The 22,057-nt window shown below is 41.0% G+C and overlaps 1 protein-coding gene and 1 non-coding gene across 2 annotated transcripts in view; one reads left to right on the top strand and one right to left on the bottom strand.

Annotated features, from left to right (window-relative positions):
- Positions 1-940: 940 nt before the first annotated feature.
- The window catches only part of RYBP (RING1 and YY1 binding protein), a 76,884-nt gene continuing 55,767 nt past the window's right edge, over positions 941-22,057 (bottom strand). Inside the window, exons 3-5 of the mRNA XM_057706556.1 lie at positions 2,221-2,397; positions 2,028-2,126; positions 941-1,522 (exon numbers count right to left, since the gene is read on the bottom strand). Of these exons, the coding sequence (XP_057562539.1) occupies positions 1,270-1,522; positions 2,028-2,126; positions 2,221-2,397 (529 nt within the window). The 3' untranslated portion in view covers positions 941-1,269. The remainder of the gene's footprint in view (positions 1,523-2,027; positions 2,127-2,220; positions 2,398-22,057) is intronic.
- Positions 10,180-10,308, top strand: LOC130835394 (small nucleolar RNA SNORA3/SNORA45 family). The gene has a single exon (XR_009048883.1). It is a non-coding gene; the product is annotated as a small nucleolar RNA SNORA3/SNORA45 family (small nucleolar RNA).

Below are 22,057 nucleotides of genomic sequence, written 5' to 3'. Positions count from 1 at the left end.
CCTTCCCACAGCAGGGAACGGAGACACGTCTCTCAACACTGAAAAGCTCCATGTCGGGACTGGATGTGTTGGTTGATAACCTTTGTTCAGTAAAACAACAAGCCTAGATTTTATTTTAAGAAAGAAAAAGAATTCTCACAACTGAATGGGTAGCGAAAGTGAAGCGAGGGGACGTGAGGCAAACAAAGTTAGATTAAACAAGACACCACATGCAAAGTGGAAACAGGGATTTGCTTCTTGTATGGACCAAAGACACAGGTTAGACAGTTTGAATCCTAAAACTAAGAGACAATTTATCAATTTACCTCAGACATGAGAAGAGGTCTGGAAAATGGATGGAATTCGAGTTACAGAACGCTATATTTTCATGAGTGATTATGTAAGAACAGCAATGTTAACATGTAACCGTAATTTACACGAATACTTGGCATTCTGGAGCTAGTTTAGTTACTTTTGAAAGATCAAAACCCTCCCAACTAAACCAATTGTGATTTGTCAGTTATTCCATCGCAAATGCAGGCTATCTGGAGCAGTCTTTAAATTTGAGATCACATTGCTTAAAAAATATATATCGTCCAGTACTCTTTAGACAGATGAGAGAGTCGAGTTCCCACGTGGGTTGGAACATACTTCATCTAAGACTGATTTTAACTTAATTTCAGCACTTTCATAGAAGGGACTGTCCCAGATCTGTAACTGTTCAATGTTGTATTCACTTCACAGTGTATCAAGCACCAGCGTTGCCATGGATTGGTTTCAAATAACCCTTTATATATAATTTTATATTTATATATATATAGTTATATCAAAACTGATAGTACATAGTATAACTGGAAGAAAGAACTAAACTTAAAGGATATGCTGAAAGGATGGAGTTGTGAACACAATAAATAAAAGTTCCCTCCCCCTCCCACCCCGCCCCCCTCCAACAAAACAAAAACAAAAACCAGTTGTCATGTACATGGAAAACTGTGCACAGCAGATTTTTTTTTTTTTTTTATAAAAAGTAGATTCAGGAGCACATCCAATTATAAATGATTGTTAGGAAAATCATATAAAACAATGGAATACATAAAAGTGTCAAGAGTAATCGTCAGGGTGCGAAATTCCTTGGTGGCCAGATGCCCATGGCAAGCAGAAATTATCCTGGCCGCATCACTAAGAGGTCGATGTCCACAGAAGATTCTCCAGGGGTGCAAGCGGCACGGGCAGGTGGAGGGTGTGAACTTCATACCCTGATTCATAGTTTTCACAATTCCATGTGCAATTTCAGAAAGATTCATCATTTACTGCTGACATGTCGCCCTTTGGCGTGGAGGAGCGGGAAGAGCCCTTGTCTGTGCTCTCCGACCCCGAGCTGCTCTGATTCTGCTGTTCTGACCCTGCACTGGAGGTCACTGTGGAGGAGGATGTCGAGGAGGAGCGAGTCTTTTCCTTAAAGTCTGTGATAATGACGGTGACGTTGCCCACAGTTACTGCCAACTGCTGTGCAGTGCTCCTGTCCACGTTTTTCAGCCGGGGCCTGAAAGCAACACCACAGGGGATCAGCCCATTAAATCAGCTATGGGTGAAAAGGATTTCTGGCCCAATCTCCCCCCCCCCACCCCACCACAGAGAGAGAGAGAGAGAGAGAGAGAGAGAGAGAGAGAGAGAGAGAGAGAGAGAGAGAGAGAGAGACTTTATGATGCTATGGCAGTGAAGGTAAACTGCCAGCATGGATACCAACACTTACTACCAAATCTGCCATGTACACTTATCATGAATAGAAACCACCATCCGTTAGCAAAGCTTTGGACCACTGCAAAATTACAATCAATTTATCTTCCTCCTGTTTTGGCCTCAGTGATGTAAAAGTAGCTTACATATGTACATGTGATGTGAAAGTGAACAGTCCCACTCCCAGCTCTTCGCCCCACCCCTTCCTAGCCTACAAACCCACAGGCACAAAGCCACCCCTGACTCTTCTGACTGTGAGCAGGTGAATGAGGGCAGGCAGCGATGTAGCCTTTCACTCTAGCTGCAAATACCTTGAGGTGTGATTTGTTTCACTGGTCTTGGTTGTAGCATTTGCAGACTGTATACTGTTCGCTTCACTAGGAGGATCTTTCAGAATATCGGACTTTGGTCTAAAAGGGGAGATAGAAAAAGAGGCATTTAAAAGATATCTTTGATTCACCTGCAAAATAATATAGTACTGCACTAAGTTACCCAAGAACTTACTTTGTTTTCTTGTTGGTATTTTTCTTGGTAACACTAGGACTAATTTCTTTATCTTTCTCAGGTTTCTCTTTGTCTTGCTTTTCAACTTTCTCCTTCTTCTCCTTTTTAGGGGGTGGTGGAGTGGCATACTGTTGGGCCACTTGCTGTGCCACCAGCTGGGAATTGATCCGAGGTTTTCTAAAACATTCAAGAAAAGATGCCTCATTATTTGCTTTATAAATACTTCTTTAATTTAAAAATTTTGGTCTCATAATTTTTAGGTATTTTATTACTGGTATCTGGCAACTCAGAAGTAAATTATATGGTGCAGGACTTCCGTGGTTAGGAATCCACCTGCCAATGCAGAAGACCCGGGTTGGATCCCTGATTCGGGAGGATTCCACATGCTGCAGAGCAACTAAGTAGCCACAACTACTGAGCCCATGCACTGCAACTACTGAAGCCTGTGCGCCTAGAGTCTGTGCTCCACAACAAGAGAAGCCACCACAATGAGAAGCCCTTGCAATCCAACAAAGAGTAGCCCCCACTTGCCACCACTATAGAAAGCCTGCCCACAGCAACGAAGACCCAACACAGCCAAAAAATAAATAAATAAATCTTTAAAAAAAAAAGGTAAATTATATGGTGCTATTTCTACATTATTATTTCTAGGTAGTATGGTTAAATCCATACAACTTTTCCTCTTTCAAAAACACTCTCTGTACATCTACCTTTAATGACATAAACACCTATACTCACACAAACATACACTTCCCTGGTGCAGTCAAGACTTTCAGCCAATAAAACATGACGCTGCCTCTAAGAGCGCTGAGAATACTACTTCTTTTGAGCTGTCGCGATTACACTGACTGACAGCTTTCAAATACTCCTGCTGCAGAGGGTTAATCTCATTTTATTAAATGGACCCTGGTAATCCCTTGAAAAGAGAATGAAATTAGAAGTGTGACATTCACTCCTCAATCTAATTATTTCGATTTGGTCTGCTCCCCTGCAGTTCTGTAATTGGCAGGGACAACACATATAGAGCAGTAAAAGGTAACTGGTTCATACACGCTCCCAAGGGGGTGAAGACTGAAAGTCACTATAAAAAAGTCTTAGACAAGTGATACATTCATTGTGCCATCAACCATTATGTCTACGCCAGTCTCCAACTGACACCAGCTCTTAGCACTATTGTTTACAAATTCTAAATGGTGCCACACACTTCCCACAATGCATGACCATTCAGCCCCAAAGAGCAAAGGGAGAAAGGAAAGCCTAGGCACTATTTCTATACAATATTAATTTTAAAAGACATTAGCAACTGGATCGACATTTACAATATAATAAATTCTCCAAGTACAAGGTAGGAAACACATCTAAATGGGTCATGAATGAGGTGAAGCAACTGCCTGCCAACATGTAACAATCCCCTTCAGACCCTACGTTTCCCTCTGCTTCAGAGCCTACATTCCCCTCTGATGGAGGCAGTGGCCAGAGAAAAGTAACTGCACAGATGAGGTCTGGCTCATCAATGAGAGTGCCAGTGGTACAGGAACAGAAATGGGGAAAAAAATCAAAAACACACCTAGGGAAAACGAAACAAGTTTCTTTCTTAAATAATTCCACCATTTTTTTTTGCAAGGAAACAAACAAAAAGAGTTGCTGGATACAGGACATGCTGGCTCCCAAGGTGAGCACAGATACTGAAGCACCTCTTGGGAGGGGGTGTGATGTGGCTGAGAAGAAATACAGGACAAGGAGGGGTCGGGCGCCTACTCCATGACTTCATCAAGGCCAGTCTGCTCTGGGAAGTGACTGTGTTTGCTGTGAGTGTCTCGGTGCCGGCTCTGTAACAGTGTAGCTTTGCAGAAAACAGACCAACAAAGGAGCAATCCCAGAGCAAGTTCCTTATGGGTCTCCAGCAAACACAGACCTTGGTCACGGGTGGTATACGACGGAGCCCAGTCACAGGTACGGTCACCTCAGGCTGGACCACAAGCAGCCTCACATGCCACAGAGCAAGGGATTCAAACGCAGAAGTGATGCGCCCCGAGGCAAAGGAGGGAAGGCACTTACTCTAAACCCGCCCCTTCATGTGAAAGGTGAACGGTAACTTTCTTTTTTCACAGGTTCTAAGAAAGGCAGCAGCAGCTACTCTAACAACTATTCCTTCAAAGAGGAAGTGTATCTGCTAATACTTACAGAGAAGATAATCACTACAAATGATTTCGCAGGTACTCACCGGGGACACAAACAGATCAGCTGTCTACAGGGATTAGCAAGCAGTTTAAATTAGAGGTAAAACAAACTGTCATACACTAACCAACAGTCAGGTGTCAAAATGAGATAACTCAGCCAGAGTTAAAACTAACAAACTAAATGAAAACTTTATGAAAAACTATACTTTGAGGGAGAATTTCAATTAAGCTCGTCTGTGTACTTCACTGCACAGAAATGTGACCAGAGAGGACAACTGGATACAAGTTCAAGACCACCTTCAACAGAGAGAAGAACCAGCAGCACCCCACACGCTTGCCCCAGAGAACCCCCAGCCTCATCACTAGGCCCACGTGATCTGAGTCAAGGGGGCCTGTTTCACTCCAGCAAAACCTACAAAGTTCTACAAACTGCCATTGGCAATCAAATGTACACTCCTGAATGGCACGACTGTGTCTTAATCATCTTCCTCCCTACAGCATTCAGCACAGTATCAGGTACCCAAGAAATTACCTACTGGATTAATAAAGAATAAACGAACAAAGGAAAAAAAAAAAAAGACTAAGCAAACATTGCAGACAAAGACAAAGTAGGAAAAGGATTGAGAAAAGGGCCCAAGTTGGAGATCAGGAGGTCACTGCCGACTTTTAGGAAAGCAAGCCACATGCAATCAGGGCTGCAAAGATGAAGGGACTACAGGATGTCAGAGGAATAATCTGGAGGCAGGCGGCCAACAGGAACCCTTTAGAGAACTGTGCTGCTGAGGTAAAGGACAGCCCTGACACTGCAGAAAGGGGTCAGCAGGGTTTGAGGAGATTTCCACAGGAAAGGTAGGCTCAAATCACATTGTACACTGAAGAGGGACAAAGATGGAAGGCAGGCATGAGAGAGGGGTTCGCCGCAGGGCAAAGGAGAGAACACAATCAAGAAAAGCACTGGGAAAAGAACCGAGACCCTTTCTTGTGAGACGGGAGGGACACTAGGTACTGGGGGATGGATCATGGGCAGAAAATGGAAATGAGAAATCAGAGAAGAGATCTCAAAATCATGGACATCAGAAGCGGTGCCTGGGGTGGTGAGCAGCTGGCATTACCAGAAGAACAGAGAGCGCGGGCTGAGCAGAGAAGAAAGGAAGTCACCCGCGTCTCAGCAACAGCCCCTAACGGCAGGCACGCGGTGCGCCTGAAAGCAGCTGCCAACCACCCGGAGGCCGTGCTGATCCAGGATGCTTATCCCCTCCCAGGCGGCTCCCGAGGCCACGGGCAGCGTGGGCAACAGGCCAGATGCCCGTGTCTTGTGCTCCTCCCGCGGACGACCACTCTCTAACACTTCAGCATCAAACCCTCAGAATTCTTCAGCGCATGCACCACAACGCAGTACTGTAAGATAAAATCTACACACACACACACACACACACACACACAGAGTAACATAAGCTGTAATTCCTCAAATGCAGCATGTGGGCACAACAGCGCAGATGTCCTCACTTGCTCCTAAGAAAATTCATGTTTGACTAGAACGGTGAAATAAATGTTCCTCCCCTCTAATGGGCAACCAAATCAGAACTTCACAAATGAAAAGGAGTCAAGGCTAATTGGGGTCGGATTATTACCAAGAAATATGGGGCATCTGCTATAAGCACCTGTGTTGTTTTGAAAGTACCGCTGTGTTCTCAACACCCTCAAGTGACAACCTAGCAACTCTTCCATTGTCACTTGCCCCTTCCCTACAAAAACCCCTCACCAACAGGTGGGCATTTATTATTTTAATTACTACAGCATTTTTTCAAACCAGTTCCCTCAACAAGTCCCACAGTCTTTCTCAGATCGGGGAATGGGATGAGGTAGGGAAATCGCACCTAATCCATTTTGAAATGGTGCAGTTTTGCTGAACAAAATGCGTACCTGTTGGAGGAGAAGGTGAAGAAATGAGAGGGCTCATCCGTGGGAGACCCTTCCAAAGGTGCCGCCACGCCAGAACCGCTATGGCAGCTCCTGCCACCCGTTTCCCTTCTGGATTCCAGGCCAGTGAGCTCTAACAGTGTGAGGATGGGAATGGGCCACCTCCACTGAGAGTCACGTGCACCCCACCCCTGCCCTCCCCCGCCCCCCACGGCCAGACCTTATGGAACTGCCTGTGAAGCGGCAGCAGCAGAACCACCTCACAGCCATCACAGGACAGGCACACTGTGAAGCCAGAGTCAGCACCACACCCTCTAGAGCAGGAACTGTTGTCTCCGTTTTACAAATTAAGGAGACTGAAAGCTGAAAGATAAGAACCTTGTCGAAGGTTTTCAGTATTTGGCTAAACTGGGATTTTTAAGCCAGATCCATCTGAACTCTTCAAAGACTTCTCTTATGAAGGTAATTTCAAAGGTGTCTCCCCACCATGTGTGTGTGGGGCGGGGGGTTGGCGCACAGAGTTCTAGGGATGAAAAACCCAGGTCAACTCAGGCTACAGTTTCAGTAGACACCTGCCCAAGAATTCCAGCACTCTTGTTAGCCTCACCAGCTTCACTGGGGCAAGAAGAGGACTACTTGTCATGCAACACACTGTACATAGCTTGTTCAATGGGTAGAATTTTCAGCATTTTGCAGGAAGTCAATTCTTCAATACAGAGCTGAGAGTCTGGGTTCTCCAAAATCACCTAAGTTTCCCAACTAACAAATCTTAAATAAGCAATTAACAGCCTTCCTAATACAGAGGAAAACATTAGATCAAAGCACATGGCTTATTGCTTTTGGGGACTACGCCTCAAAGCCCATCAACCAACAATAATAATTTGACCAGAAATACTAAATAGTGTGTAACAGGGGGCCTGGTTTCCTTTATAAGTACATTTGGCAACAAAAGTTTTTTTGATCTCCTTCAAAACTGTAGTTTTTTCATAAAAAATGTTTTTAGTCTTAAAATGATTTTATACCTTTAAAGAGTTTATAAAGGAAAATTTGAAATTTCAGGAAATTTTGTCTATTTATTTGCATTTAAACAGCTAATATTTCAGAGAAGAGTTGATTCCATAATGTGAAGCAAATCTTTATCTAGGGACATCCTTAAATTCTGAAAAAGGAACATTTCAGAGTTCAAGCACACATGAACACAAATGAGAACAAAAAACAAGCTATCTTCCTTGGACTGCTTTGGGGGAACATAGGCAAAGCATATGTTTCCCCCATACAACCCTTTCCTTTTCCACTGTGTGCTCAGGGGAATCTAAGATCTGAGATCATTCCTCATGTGCTTTTCTGTATCTCAGCTCCCACAGTGAGAAACAGGACAAAGTCATCTTCTTGCAGTTCAGGCAACAGAGCAAAAACAAATCATGTTTTTTTCCTTGATCATAAACTATCATTCATGTGTTTTGTCCACTTATGGAACTCCATTTTCAATTAAAATACCCAAAAGGCTCTGAAATCAGACAATCAACTCATCCATTAAAAAAAAAAGTACTCGGCAACTTACAAAATGTCTTTGCCAAGTTAACTTACATAGCCCTTGAGTTCTCTGAACATAGCCTTTACATCCCCCACCCCCACCCCACCCCCGCCAACCCCTTCCTTGCCTTGGCAATCTGTTAGTTGAAGAAACAGCAATTTCTAGGATTTAACTACTTTGAAAATACCTGTCCATTTAGCTCACCTTATCAGGAGCCCACGATTCTTTACAACAGATCACATCATGGCTCTGTAATTAGAGAGACTTCACATGACCCATCTTCCTGTCCCTACACTCAAAAGGTTATTATACACGTGTGCATTGGACTAAACTAGGATGCATTTTACCCCACCCCAAAATGACTGAACTTTTATATTACTGATGCCCACGATAAACACACCCCCCCATCTACCCACCCAGCTGGGAACATAAGCAAAGTACTCTGCACAGCCATTACCAACTAAAATATTTTGAAAATGAAATAGGAATAGTTAATACAACCTCAGGGACCTGGGTAGGCCAAATGTGTAAAAATGCTTTAGAAACTGCTCAACTTTTTTTCTTTGCAGAAGTACCCTATTAAAGCCATAATGGGGTAAAATAAATCTGATCTTTGTCTGGGCTTGTCTGCATACAATATGTATTCCAAATTAAAACTACCAAACTGCAAATCTATTTTTACAGTGGCTAATGCTTGTATTTAACTCTAAGGCAATGTAAGTGTTAAGAATCCGAGTTTGTCCCAACAACATCATCAAGCACACACTAATGGCTCCTGGCTTTGGGGAGTGGTACAAAAGAGGCCCTACAAGAACAACTTGTTTTCTGTTCATTTTACCCACCCACTCCTGACCCATTATATTTTAAATACCAAAGATAAAGCAGGGGAGAAATGCTGTGAGCACAACACAGAAGTCAGGATTCCAGCTCCAACATCAATGACCACGAGATCTTAAAACGTGATGCAAGACTTCTTTTAAAATCTAGACACGCACAGATAGAACAGATCTGAAGCAACTATGCTACTTCAGGGCTCTTTCCCCTCCACCTATACTTATAATTTAACAACTACTGCTTCACGTTATTCCCAACAATTCTAAAAGGTATGTTACACAACCACTAGTATTCCCAGTTTAAAAAGAGAGAGAGAATTTACAACGAGTCCAAAGACTATTAGTCTGAGTAGTCTTTCAGGAGTACCATGCAAGGCTGAGAGTTTTGTAATAAAGCGTTTTCATCTCATAAAAATTTCTGTACCTTTTTATATATGATGCAGTGTTACAATACAGTTGTTACTAAGAATCACCCATGTGAGTCAATGCAGCCCAATGAAGAAAAACAGATGAGGAAATATGGCAGATAATCTAGTTTAGTAAATTCCCAGGGAGTTTCTAGTTAAGCACTTTCTTTGCCACTATTTTAAAGGACTGATTATCTTAACAGACCAATGGACAAATATTCATCTGTTCAGTTATGGGATGAAACCACACAAGAGCTCCAATCAAATTCTTCCCTGATACAGGAAACATATTGTTGTTTGTACTAGCTGTTAGTCCCAGTGACTAGGGTGCCCTTTCAACTTGCTGCTTTAGGCCCAGTTCAACATTACTCAGACCTAGCTGGTTCTGCTTTGGAAATATGAGTATACGCAGCCTTCCCCACAGTTGCTCTTGCTGCAGTGCCAGGCCACCCTACACCAGAGTAATGTGGAACTTCCATGACCCTGTGACCTTCACTGCTACAATCATATACTGCATGGCATTATTAAATTTTCTCTGCTCCCCAAACAGCATCTCTTCTTACTGTTTTGTTTCTCTCCTAAATAGTCCTTTCCCCTCTCATGTCTTCATGAAACTTCTCACATCTGCTAGAATGAGCCACCGGGTGGCCCAAAGGGGTCTGAATTGTCTTCTAGGTTATTCTTTCCCACCAATGTACATCCTTGACTCAGGAGAACCACTCTGCTCTGTACCAGAAAACTAAAATTTCCCCCTCAAATCGGACTCCAACTATGAAAAAGAAAAAAAACCTCAGGCCATCCCCTTTAGTCCACTTACCTCTTCATCGTCACCTTCACAGGTGATAGAGAGAGTATGGACTTTGGATTCAGGACAGCCTTTGGACTTTATCCAGACTCTGCTATTGAGCTTGGGTAAATTACTCAAAATGGGAATGGGGCCACACCTAATATAACAGGGCTGAAGTCAAGATTAAAGGCGGTAAAGTTCACTTACCTCTTGTCATAGTACAAGTACACAGAACATGTAGGTATTGCACAAAATAATTCCCCTTAAAAGTAATGTCTACTTTCAAAAAAGTATTTCACCCAAGACTAGAGTCACATCCTGACAGCTCTTGTCCTGGTGTGCTAGAGTCCTTGGAGAGAACCTGCTGGTCTTGATTCACTGGCGAAGGCAATCAGTGCCCCCGGGAGTGCCCAGATCAGAAACATGCCCTCCTTGGCTCCAAGATGGAGTGGATTGATAGGCATCTTTCTTCATACCCATCACAGAGTTGGTGACTGCCACGGTGCGTTATAAACACTTTTTTCAGTTCTTCTAAGGTTACTACAAAGTTCTGGGGAAGGGAAAGCTCCCAAAGCAGCCTGTCATCATGAAGGCCAAATTCTTCAGTAGAAGAGCTGAGGAGAAGATTAAGGGTGTGGGTGGGGCTTGTGTCCTGGTAGCCTGAAGCCACTTGGTGGGAGACTCATTAAATGTTAACAAGTACTTTTCAAAAAAAAAAAAAAAATTTCAAAGCACTACTTTTTCAGCTTGTAGATGCACCTACTGCCCTTCCTCAGATACTGGGAAGCCAATGGAAAGATTTACAAATGAATGGAGCTGGTAAGCTCTGCCCTAAGCAAATGCTTCTAGACAGAAATCCTTCAAATCAGTTAATGTTCTAAGTCTATCATGCTGTCTGGTAGCAACAGCAGCACTAAGGATCCTCACTGACTCAGCTGTCAATTTTTCTGCGTATTTCACAGAATTTTGGTTTTGCAGATACCCATTTTAAAGAGGATGCCTTTAGGGGAGGCTACCAGACTTTAATTTTACAGTACTATACATGGTGTTGCACAAGCTCACCACATACAGCTTTGTTAGAAACAACTGGCTCCATGAGAACTAAAGTGAGCATCCTTAACAGCAGAATCCAAAATGTTCTGCTACAGATTCAAAATTGTCACTGTGAGTATTCAAATGTCTCTTGTGCCCTGGAAACACGCTTACTTAAAAAGTACTTGACCACCAGTAACTGTCGGCATTTTAACTTTTCTGCAACTCAGGAACCTATATTCAGAAAGTAAAAGGAGATACAAGTGGTTGAGACTCTTGAAAACAAAATCCCTATTTTATAAACCAAGCTGGCAGCAATGGAAAGATACCCTAGTCCAGCTGTTCTCAAAGTGTGGTCCAGAGACTCCTGGGGGTATTCAAGACCCTTTGAGGAGGGTCTACAAGGCCAAAACTATTTCCACTATAATAATCTCCATAGTAATACCTGCCTTTTCATTTTCCAAAGACTAAATGACAAGTGACATCACTGCTCTGAGAGCTAATGACATGTATGTTTGTATAGTCTTATCTTCTAAACATTGCTCAGTTTTAATTTCTGATGTAGAAAATATCCACAGGTACAGCCAGCGTGAGCAAAAGCTACTTGGGATCCATAATAATTTTAAACAGTGCAAGAGATCCTTTGATCAAAAAGCTTGAGAACTGCTACCCTAGGACCACGCCAAATATTTTACTGTGCAAGTCTGCTGCTTCATCACAGGCAAAGAAAGAAGAGGCTTTCTTCATAAGACAACTTCTGAAACAACTGAAGCTTAAATTCTTGCTCAGCAAAACTTCAAAACACAAAACAAAACAAAACAAAACAAACAAACAAACCACCACCATGAAAGGCAGCGTCAGCTCCAAATGCAGGTTAAGAAAACATTCTGAAGATAAAGAAAAAATTTCAAACTTACTAATATAAACACAAGAACAACTTTCAAGAACAGGGCTTAAAGTATTTCAACCATAAACTATAAATCTGGCTTCCTTCCACTTCCTCTCCCTTGTGGTGCCTAAAATAACAGAATTTCATTGTGGTCATTCAAATATTTAAAGTAAATGTCCCATAATAAATATGCCCTTTAGATCTCCCTTAGCACTTCTCCAGAAGTAAATCCACTGACAAAGAATGCACTAGTTGACATCATATAAAGAAAAAATGTTTCCTAAGTTGTTTTCAAAATGGACTTTCTTTGAAGATGGCTAACTGCATTTCTTTTTTATACCTGCCATTCCATATTTTCAATACAAATTTTATTCTACAGTAAAAGACTCTGGCGTTGAGACTGAAAAGGGTCTTCTGCTTAGCTGAGGATCTGGTCTGAGCAGTGTTTTAGGGTTGCTGCCACACCTGAGGCAGTTCTAAGAATTACAGCAGCTGCTGGTACTGTGACTACAGAAGTGGTGGAGACACACCTCCCCTCGCCTAGTCTCACTGAGGAGGAAAGTCTACATAGGTTCCAAATCCCCACTCCCTGGGCCAGCATCCCTGCTTCCCAAAGCCCATTCGGGTAAAGGAGCAGAGAGATGTAACATGCCTTGTGCTGTCTCTTCTCCCTGTTTCACCTCTGGCATTCTGGCTTATGTTTCCAAATTCATTAAACAGACTTTTCCTGGTGTCCACTCTATGCCAAGGAAGGGCCCTCTGCACTCTGGGTACATATAAAGCTCATTTTCCAAGGAGCTGATGAAGTATGGCGGATTAGATTTCACTGTTGAGGGTCCTTCATGTTTTCTGGGCTGCTCCCTGTCACACCAGTTGGATCATAGGACTTAGCAGCTAAGGTGCCTCAGCTCTCTCTTCTGCTTTCTGTGTGTATTTTGGAATCTAACTCCATGACCTTGGATGAATTACATACACTCTCCAAACCTGGTTCCTCATTGACAAAAGAGATTAGAATAGAGTAAGTAAGCAATCTCTATGGCTCCTTCAGCTCAGATACTTGTATTCAATATTTACTAAAAACAATCAAATAGTTTTTGTTCTTACGGTACAGGCAGGTTGCATTAAGTACATTCTACAAACTATACTGCTGGTTTAGTGACTTTCATATGGCCTCTCCCAATCCCCTCAAAAGATACACAAAATTACCTTATAAATCATGCCAATGATTTTAAGAGGGATCACAGACACTACAGACCTCTTAACAGACCGTATCTTCAGATGCAAATAAACCTGGTGATGAATCAAATCTTTCCCCAAGACAAGCTACACTAAAGCCATCCAATCTGCCCTGAAAGTTACGTTATAGCTGCCATAGACCCCATTTAAAATGCATTTAACCGCTTCAAAACTACAGTTCATGTCACAAAACTGGGTACTTACAAAGCACACAGAAAGAATTAGTAATTCTTCAAAGGGTAAAAGAAGAAAAAAAAATAAAAAAGCTATTTAGATAAAGAAATGCAAGGTCTAACAACCCCACTGCCCTCTTCAGGTCTTGGTTTCCTCACCTATAAAATTAGAGAGTTGGACTAAATTAAGGTAATCTTAAGGATTCCCTCAAATCTAATCCTTAAAACAAAACAAAAACATATGTACTAGAAAATAACAGTTCTAACAAACAGGCTAGTTCATGGTCAAATTATAATGGGTTTCCTAAATCATTGGCAGTCAACACTTTTTTCTTAAAGCCTACCATCACTCTGTGAGGATGTCTATTGCAGGGTTTCTCAACCACAACACTGGTGATATGTCAGACCTCGCAATTCTTTGCTGTGGGGACTGTGCTTATACGCTGTAGGATGTTTAGAAGCATCTCTGGCCTCTACCCAGCAGATGCCAGCAGCACTCCCATCCCCAAGTTCTGACAGACACTGCCAAATATTCCCTGGGTGGCAAAAATCAGTCTCATGTGAGAATCACTGGTCTACAGCAGAATATAATATAAAGGAATAGAAATATTTACAAACATAAGAAGGCAGACCAGCAAAAAATAACACTTGGCCCATCAAATTTTTATCAAAAGATATCTGCCAAAAACATATATAATACAGTCATCATTCTAATTGGTTGGGGTTATAAGAGGATAAGATTCAGAAAGAAGAATCCTAAGAGCTTTTAATATACTGACACTTTTGCTTTTTTTAAATAAAGTTGTATGATCACTCCTCTCAAATATTTCGCAAAAGTTTTAATAGATAAAGTTCTACACTGCACAGCAGCACAGAGATATACCCATCACCAGATAGATCAGTTACAATGATTAAACATGATGTCTTTGGTAATTCTACATAGCTAAGCATCACACATTGGTCAGGAACATAGCATTCGTTCAAGATCTTAAGTAACAACATTTTAATATGCAGAACCTTTTCTAGGGGAAAAACCCAAGGTAAAACGTAAAGCAACTTCTGTGTATAATACCACAATACCAGTCTGTTCCATCACCAAACAGATGCTTCAGGGAAGACTATCTGATGGTCTCTACACAATTACAACTCTGATAACTAATGTCATCTTATACTTTGGGCATTTCAGGTTAATCACAGACTTTATTTCCCGCGGGGGGGGGGGGGGGATTTTAAGGTATTTTATTACTTTAAATGGTTGAAAAATCAGATAAGGTAAAGACTCTGAAACCACCAGTAGCTATTGGCTAGAGACATGAACATGGGATTGGAGAATTCCTTCAACTCAATATATATGATTTTGTTGTGCTGGGACAGGGGAACAGTGTGGCACAGGCTGGAGATGGGAATTCATATGCCAATTTAAACACAGTAAATCTTTGAATTAAATGTTGCTCGTATTTGCTACTCATGGATGAAACATTTCTCAAATTCCAGAAGAGGTATGCCATCAATATAGTTGTCCCTCGGTGTTCATAGGGGATTGGTTCCAGGACCCCCAGGGATACCAAAACCAATGGCTGTACTGGCTGTGTCTATCTATCTGCTCACCCATTAGGTTCTGAAATGTCCATCCTCACACTTCATCTGCGAAATTCATACCTACTTTAAGACCCAGCTCATATGCCACTGCTTTCCCAATTTCTCCTGGCAAATAATAGTTTATGGTCGAATTTTCAGGGTTCCCAAACCACCGTGACAAACCTCTACCCCTAATGCTCTACACTATATCACCCTATTTATCTCTCTTTCCACAAGATTATGTACATCTCCGAGGAAATCCCCACTTTTTACATTTTATGCTATACTCTCCAAACTCGTTTCAAAATAAAATTACTTGTTTCCCCGACAGTATTCTCTATACAATGTGGTTATACAATGTGGTGCAGATAGAAGATGCTGTACCAGCATGTAACATAACATTGTATTCTAATACCCTCTGGGCCTCAGAACTGGGGGACTTTGTATAACTCATCTTTTATACAAGAGCAAGCAAAAAGCCTAGGACATGAAACGTTCTCAATGAATATAACTATCTATCCCAGAGATAGAACAGCTCTCAGTTTGTAAGAGGTTAAGAAAAATAACAGATGATGAAATGCTTCCTAAGAGGAGGCACTGTGTTGAATGTTCATAATTCTCAGAACTTCTTGATGTTTTTGGTGGAATCAAAGCCCAAAGGTCCAAGAGCAAATAGGCTAGAGCAATTTCTCCCAAGTTTATGCCCTTTCCACTACCTCCCATGGCCCAACTCAAAGAACCTTGAGAAGAAAGGGAATTCAAATGGAGCCAGCGAGAGTGAGGAAAACAAAGGAGAATGGTATAACACTAAAAAGAGAGCAGAAGAAAGTTTTCATGAAGTAATCAGCAATATTGAAAACTGCAGCAAATGAAGACTTGAAAACAGATCTCTGAATCCACCAGTCAAGGAGGTACCCTTCCAAATGAAGTGTTTCTCTTCCATTCCTTCACTAGATCACACAGTGCCCCTTAACCCTTCACCTTTCCTTTTATTCAACTATCCCAACTACTTCAACATATCCCACCCACACTCACAACCATACAGGTATGAAAAAAGCAGGCCCTGATATTCTGTACCACAGTGCCTGTATCTAGGGCTAGGGAATTAGGACAAAATTCTTAGGAAGTCAAGTCTAAGTCCTCCAGGAATGCTCTTGGTCTTCTGTGTCTCTATCAAAGTTAAAAAGATCTATGGGTCGTAATAACTGACTTCTCAGAGGATGGCACAATTAATGAGTCTGCTTACTTAACCTTAGAGAAACCACATTATCACCAGAGTAAGTACTGTGGAATCAAGCGGGATTCTCACACTACTAGCAAGCTCTCCAATTACAAAGATTTATCTAAATCCTCAGCTTATAAAAAGGGATACTTAAAAACTGGGAGGATGGTACACTGCACACGCACACGTATCTGCATCACTCTGGTACAGGCACTTTTCAAGTTGGTATTTCTCTCCAAAGCATCTGCCCTTGGCATCAAAGTAAGCCAATTTGCATGCCTTGTAGTAAGTTTCCAACAAGGTAAGAATCCTGCCTGTGCCAAAAATGACTTTGAAGTGTCTTTGTTTGAAAGGGACTTTTTTCTTCTTAAACTAAATTGCTGCAAGTGCACTTTCATCAAACAAAGATTTGCTGAAAATTTGGTTCACTAATTTGCAGAAGTACAATGGAGATTTTGCAAGTGTTTTTTTTTTTTGAAGTCTGAAACAAAATTTTAAAAGTGTCATCTTAAGCTAACTTTAGAGTTGCAAAAATGGTAGAGTTCCCACATACCCCTCACTCAGCTTCTCCTAATGTTAACATCTTATATAAACATAGTATAATTATCAAAACCAGAAAACACTGGTATAATACTGTTAACCAAAGCGGACACTTCTTCGGATTCTCACTAGTTTCCCCAAGAATGTCCTTGTCTCCATCAGCCTCGCCATCTAGGCATCCACACTGCAGTTTGTTTTCCCTTATGTTTAATTAGCTGCTTCCTATGTTTGACGGCTCCTCAGTTTCTTTGTCTTTGACGGCCTAGACACCTCTGGTGAGTACTAGTCAGTTATTTTGGAGAAATGTCCCTCAATTTGGGTTTACTTCATGATCAGAATGAGGTTACACATTCTGACAATACCAAAGCAGAGATGTGCATTCCCCTGACCGCATCACAGCAGGGGGTTTCTGATGTTTCCATGTCTTATCCCCGATGATGTTAACCATGACCAGGTGGCTGAGGTGGTGTCTGTCAGGTTCTCCACTTTAAAGATATTCTCTATTAAATAAAAGACTTTAAAAGTTATCTTGAGACTACATGTACCAATATCCATTTCTTCTCAAACTTTTACCCACTAACTTTAGTATTCAAACGTGGATTGTGCAAATACTGCTATTGTTTGGCCCCATGGTGATTTGGTCTTCTGCATTTATTAAGGGGAATTCTTCTGCAAGAGCTCTCTTCAAATTCATTCACTTATTCAATTTTTTTTTATCAGTATGAATGATATTTATCTTATCCTGTGGGTTAGAACCCAATTCTATCGTTATTTTGTTGCTCAGACTGTTCCAGCTTTTGCCATCAAGAGCTCTTCCTTCAGGCTGAATTCTTTTGACAAGCCGCCACTCCTTTTTTGAGCCCAAAAAGTCTAAATGTTTTTAGGATCAAGTGTTTCTTGAACTCTTTTACATTCCTAAGCACTATACTCAAAGAAAACCCTTGCAGTCCAGCTAGAGAAGGCACAAAACCCTTGTCAGTCATTCAAAATGACAGATCATTACATCTTATCCCAATCAGTGTTACAGTCCACACAGCATAACCACTAACAAAAGCTGGGTGATATCTAAGCATGTGAGAGCCCTGGATATGCTGAGGAGTACATTTTCTCAGAATGTAATCACTAATCTAATGCCTTTATTAACCGACAACTTTTGTGTTCTCAAGACATACTTCATCATCATTTTGTGGCCAGAGGTAAAAATTCCAGGTGGAATCATAAGATTCCAGTTGGACAAAAGTGTCCTCTAAAAACACAGCATGTATTTTTCTGGCATTCTGCGGAGGGAAAGGGAAAAGATTTCACACTCTGGAAGACACTGGAGGTATTCTGCACAAGAATAAGGGCATTAGAGCCAAGGCTGAGTGCATGTTCCAAAGAGTGTACAGCCTGTGGTGGAGGAAAGCAACCAGGACACTGTTCCTTCCGACCTTTTCGTGCCCTCTCCACGACTCTAAAAGCACTAAAGCTGAGTGGGACCTCCAAAATTACTCCCTGCTTGCTTACAGGTGCCTAATCACCTGCCATCCAAACACCCAAAAAAGCGTGGGGGGGGGGGCGCGCGGGGGTGGCTAGAAACAGTACCCAGTGCTGAGGTCTGCTGACTTGGACAATCCTTGCCTGGGACAAATCTTATGGAGGTACGATTGCCACAACAATTTGTATTGACAAATATATACAGCAGTGTAATCACCACCCCCCAATGAAAGTTCTTTAGTGTCCTTTCCCAGACAATCCCCACTCCCAGCTCCAGAAGACCACTGATTTGTTTTCCCTCACTGTGGATTAAATGAATCTTCCCTTGAGTCTCACATAAATGGAGTTAGAGGGCATATATCTGTTGTTTGGTACAGCTACTTTCAGTGAGCATAGTATTTTCTGAGAGTCACCCCCGTTGCTGTGTGTTTTGTTTACCTAGGTACCTGCTGATGGACATCTGGGCTGTTTGCAGTCTTCAGCTCTCATGAATAAAGCTGCCATGAACATTCATGTGCAAGTCTTTGTGTGGACATGTTTCCGTTTCTCCTGGCTAAAAAAACCTATGGCAAATTTATACTTAACTTTATAAGAAACTGCCAAACTTTTTCAAAAATAATTATACTGTTTTACCTTTTCCTCAGCAAAGTACAGGCATTCCAACTGCTTCCCATCCTCAACTGCACTTGCACTGTCAGTCTCTTTAATCTGAGTCACTCCAGTGCATGTACAGTAGCATCTTGATTTGACTTTAACTCGCAATTGCCCAATGACTAAAGATGTTGAGCCAACTTTTTGTCCAGGATGCACTTTCACACAAGAGCAGTTGATGGCTTCCCAGGAACAATCAGCTTTTACAGTATTTGTGAAGATCAAGAAGCTTGCTAACATGATAACTGTTGAAGCTGAGTGATGGGCAGGGAGACTAATGTCTCTACTTTTGTGTTTAAACTATGTCCACTGAAAAAAAAATTAAAACTAAACCAGAAGACTGCTGAGTTGCCTGCCCAAAGAATATCTTAATGTCTTAATTGAGGTACAAGGACACAGAAAGAAGAGAATGAATGTAAAGACAACTACTTGTCTAATTTAGGTACAGAGTAATGGAATAAAAGCATTTTGACTCTTAGCTAAACAGCTTTTTCAAGAACCTACTATCAACTCATTCTTAAAAATTACCCAGCTGACCCACATGAATTAAGACTGTATGTACTATGTAAAGGTTTGTGAAAATCAATGGATTAGATGTAGACACAGTAGACAGGTGGCAAGACTAGAAAGGTTAGCTGGAGTGATACCTGCCACTCTGGATGACAGAACGAAAATCTGAAAGGGGTTCAGTGAACTGGAATAATGGATTTGAGATCAGAGAATAAGATTTCACAGGACAGCAATATTTATGGAGGTAATCTGCTTACTGTATTTCTTAATCTGAATGTAACCTGGTCTAGTGAAATGAGTCATAGATGTTATGAAAATGGAATTTTACCCCTGGTTCTCTTACCAATTTGCAGAATGATTTACAAGACAATAGCCTTCAGCCTCCGTTTTTCCCAACCATTTAAATGGGAGAAAGTACCGGTCCACAGTCTTCTCAATACAGGTGAGATAAAATGTTGGAACCAGCAAAACATACACTTGGCAGGGAAGTATAGCAGAGCAATTTTGGTTTTTACATTCACAAACACACTTCCATATGCACAGTCATAAAGCATACGCAAGTTTTTAAAACTTTGGTTTCAGTAAAAAACAAGAGAATGTTTCCCCAAGTTTCATAACAATATATGCCACAGAGGGTTGATACTACATAAATAATCATTCAATAAGAAAAAAAAGACAAGCCTTAATTGCCACACTACATTAACTAAGCACCACCAGTGATTCGAATGAATCTGCCAAATAGTTTTTCTTTTTTTTAAGGTTTTAAAAAATTGTATTCCTAATTTCATGTATTATTAAACACCACGTGGAAAACAATTTAACCTTCTTCTAGTTACTTTAAACTGCAATCTCCTGGAGAAGTGCACAACTGCTCTAGCCCTGTGCAGCCCATACAGTTATTTGCATGGTATAGATGATGACCATGTCCTATACTATGCCATCTGTTACCCTAGCAGCTGTCCACTGTTCCTGCTGTTAAGATGTTAAGATAAGAGCCACCCACACCCATACCCAGCCCTCATTCTGGGAAACTGGCATGCACTTAAAATAACATGCTAGAATTGAGAACACAATTCTTTCAGAAGCACATAACAACAAATTCAATTTCTGACCACCAACTCAGGGTCCTGTCCAAGTGTCTTTTGAAGGAACTTGTTCTCTTACGTGAGTTATTACTGCATCAAATCCATCAATCATAAAAAACACATGTAAAACTTTCTCCCATACCTAACTCTTCTTAACAAATAAGCCACGGCCACGTGATCTCAGTATGTATGCACATGCCAAACAAAATCTAGTAAGGAAAACTCCAGGAAGACACAAACTCCTCACATTCATTCTAGAAGTAGGAAATATTATCTCCTGGGAACAACACACAGAGTAAATCAAAGCCAAAACCCTTCCCTTCAAACAGGAGCTAGGAGATATAGTCTTGATTGGCAGGGAGATAGGGAGGACATCAGGACTAACCCTCAAAATCTTCATCAGAGAAGAGGTGTTTCCTACCCAATGAATGACTCCTAAAGAATCAGCAAATTCAATTCAGAATTTTTAGAAAAGCACAAAACTCTAAATAATATTAACTACCAATTTATTTGTTGTACTTTTAACAGAATTAGCTTCATTCAACCTTCTCAACTACGGAAGAACATGATGAACAGCTTGCTGACCATGTTTTGGCAAAACTAAACATACTTTCCCATAGAGTTAAGAAAAATATGTCCCAAACTCATTCTATGAGGCCACCATCACCCTGATACCAAAACCAGACAAAGATACTACAAAAAAAGAAAACTACAGACCAATATCACTAATGAACTTAGATGAAAAAATCCTCAACAAAATACTACCAAACAGAATTCAACAACACATTAAAAGGATCATACACCATGATCAAGTGGGGTTTATCTCCGGAATGCAAGGATTCTTCAATATACACAAATCAATCAATGTGATACACCATATTAACAAACTGAAGGATAAAAACCACACAATCATCTCAATGCAGATGCAGAAAAGGCTTTTGACAAAACTCAACACCCATTTATGATACAAACTCTCCAGAAGGTGGGCATAGAGGGAACCTATCTCAACATAATAAAGGCCATATATGACAAACCCACAGCAAACGTCATTCTCAATGGTGAAAAACTGCACGCATTCCCTCTAAGAACAGGAACAAGACAAGGATGTCCACTCTCGCCACTACTATTCAACACAGTTTTGGAAGTCCTTGCCACAACAATCAGAGAAGAAAAAGAAATAAAAGGAATCCAAATTGGAAAAGAAGAAGTAAAACTGTCACTGTTCGCAGATACCATGATACTATACACAGAAAATCCTAAAGATGCCACCAGAAAACTACTTGAGCTAATCAATGAATTTGGTAAAGTGGCAGGATACAAAATTAACACACAGAAATCTCTTACATTTCTAAACACTAACAAGAAAGATCTGAAAGAGAAATTAAGGAAACAATCCCATTCACCATTGCAACAAAAAGAATAAAATACCTAGGAATAAACCCAACTAAGGAGGTAAAAGACCTGTACTCAGAAAATTATAAGACACTAATGAAAGAAATCAAAGACGACACAAACAGCTGGAGGGATATACCATGTTCTTGGGTTGGAAGAATCAACATGCAATCCCTATCAAATTACCAACGGCATTTTTTTTTTTACAAAACTAAAACAGTAAGTCCTAAAATTTGTATGGAGACACAAAAGACCCTGAATAGCCAAAGCAATCTTGAGGGAAAAAAAATGGAGCTGGAGGAATCAGACTCCCTGACTTCAGGCTATATTACAAAGCTGCAGTGATCAATAAAATATGGTACTGGCACAAAAACAGAAATATAGATCAATGG

The sequence above is a fragment of the Hippopotamus amphibius genome, chromosome 13 (genome assembly GCF_030028045.1).
Source record: "Hippopotamus amphibius kiboko isolate mHipAmp2 chromosome 13, mHipAmp2.hap2, whole genome shotgun sequence".
Taxonomy (NCBI): Eukaryota; Metazoa; Chordata; class Mammalia; order Artiodactyla; family Hippopotamidae; genus Hippopotamus; species Hippopotamus amphibius.
This window is presented reverse-complemented; position numbering and strand designations above follow the sequence as displayed.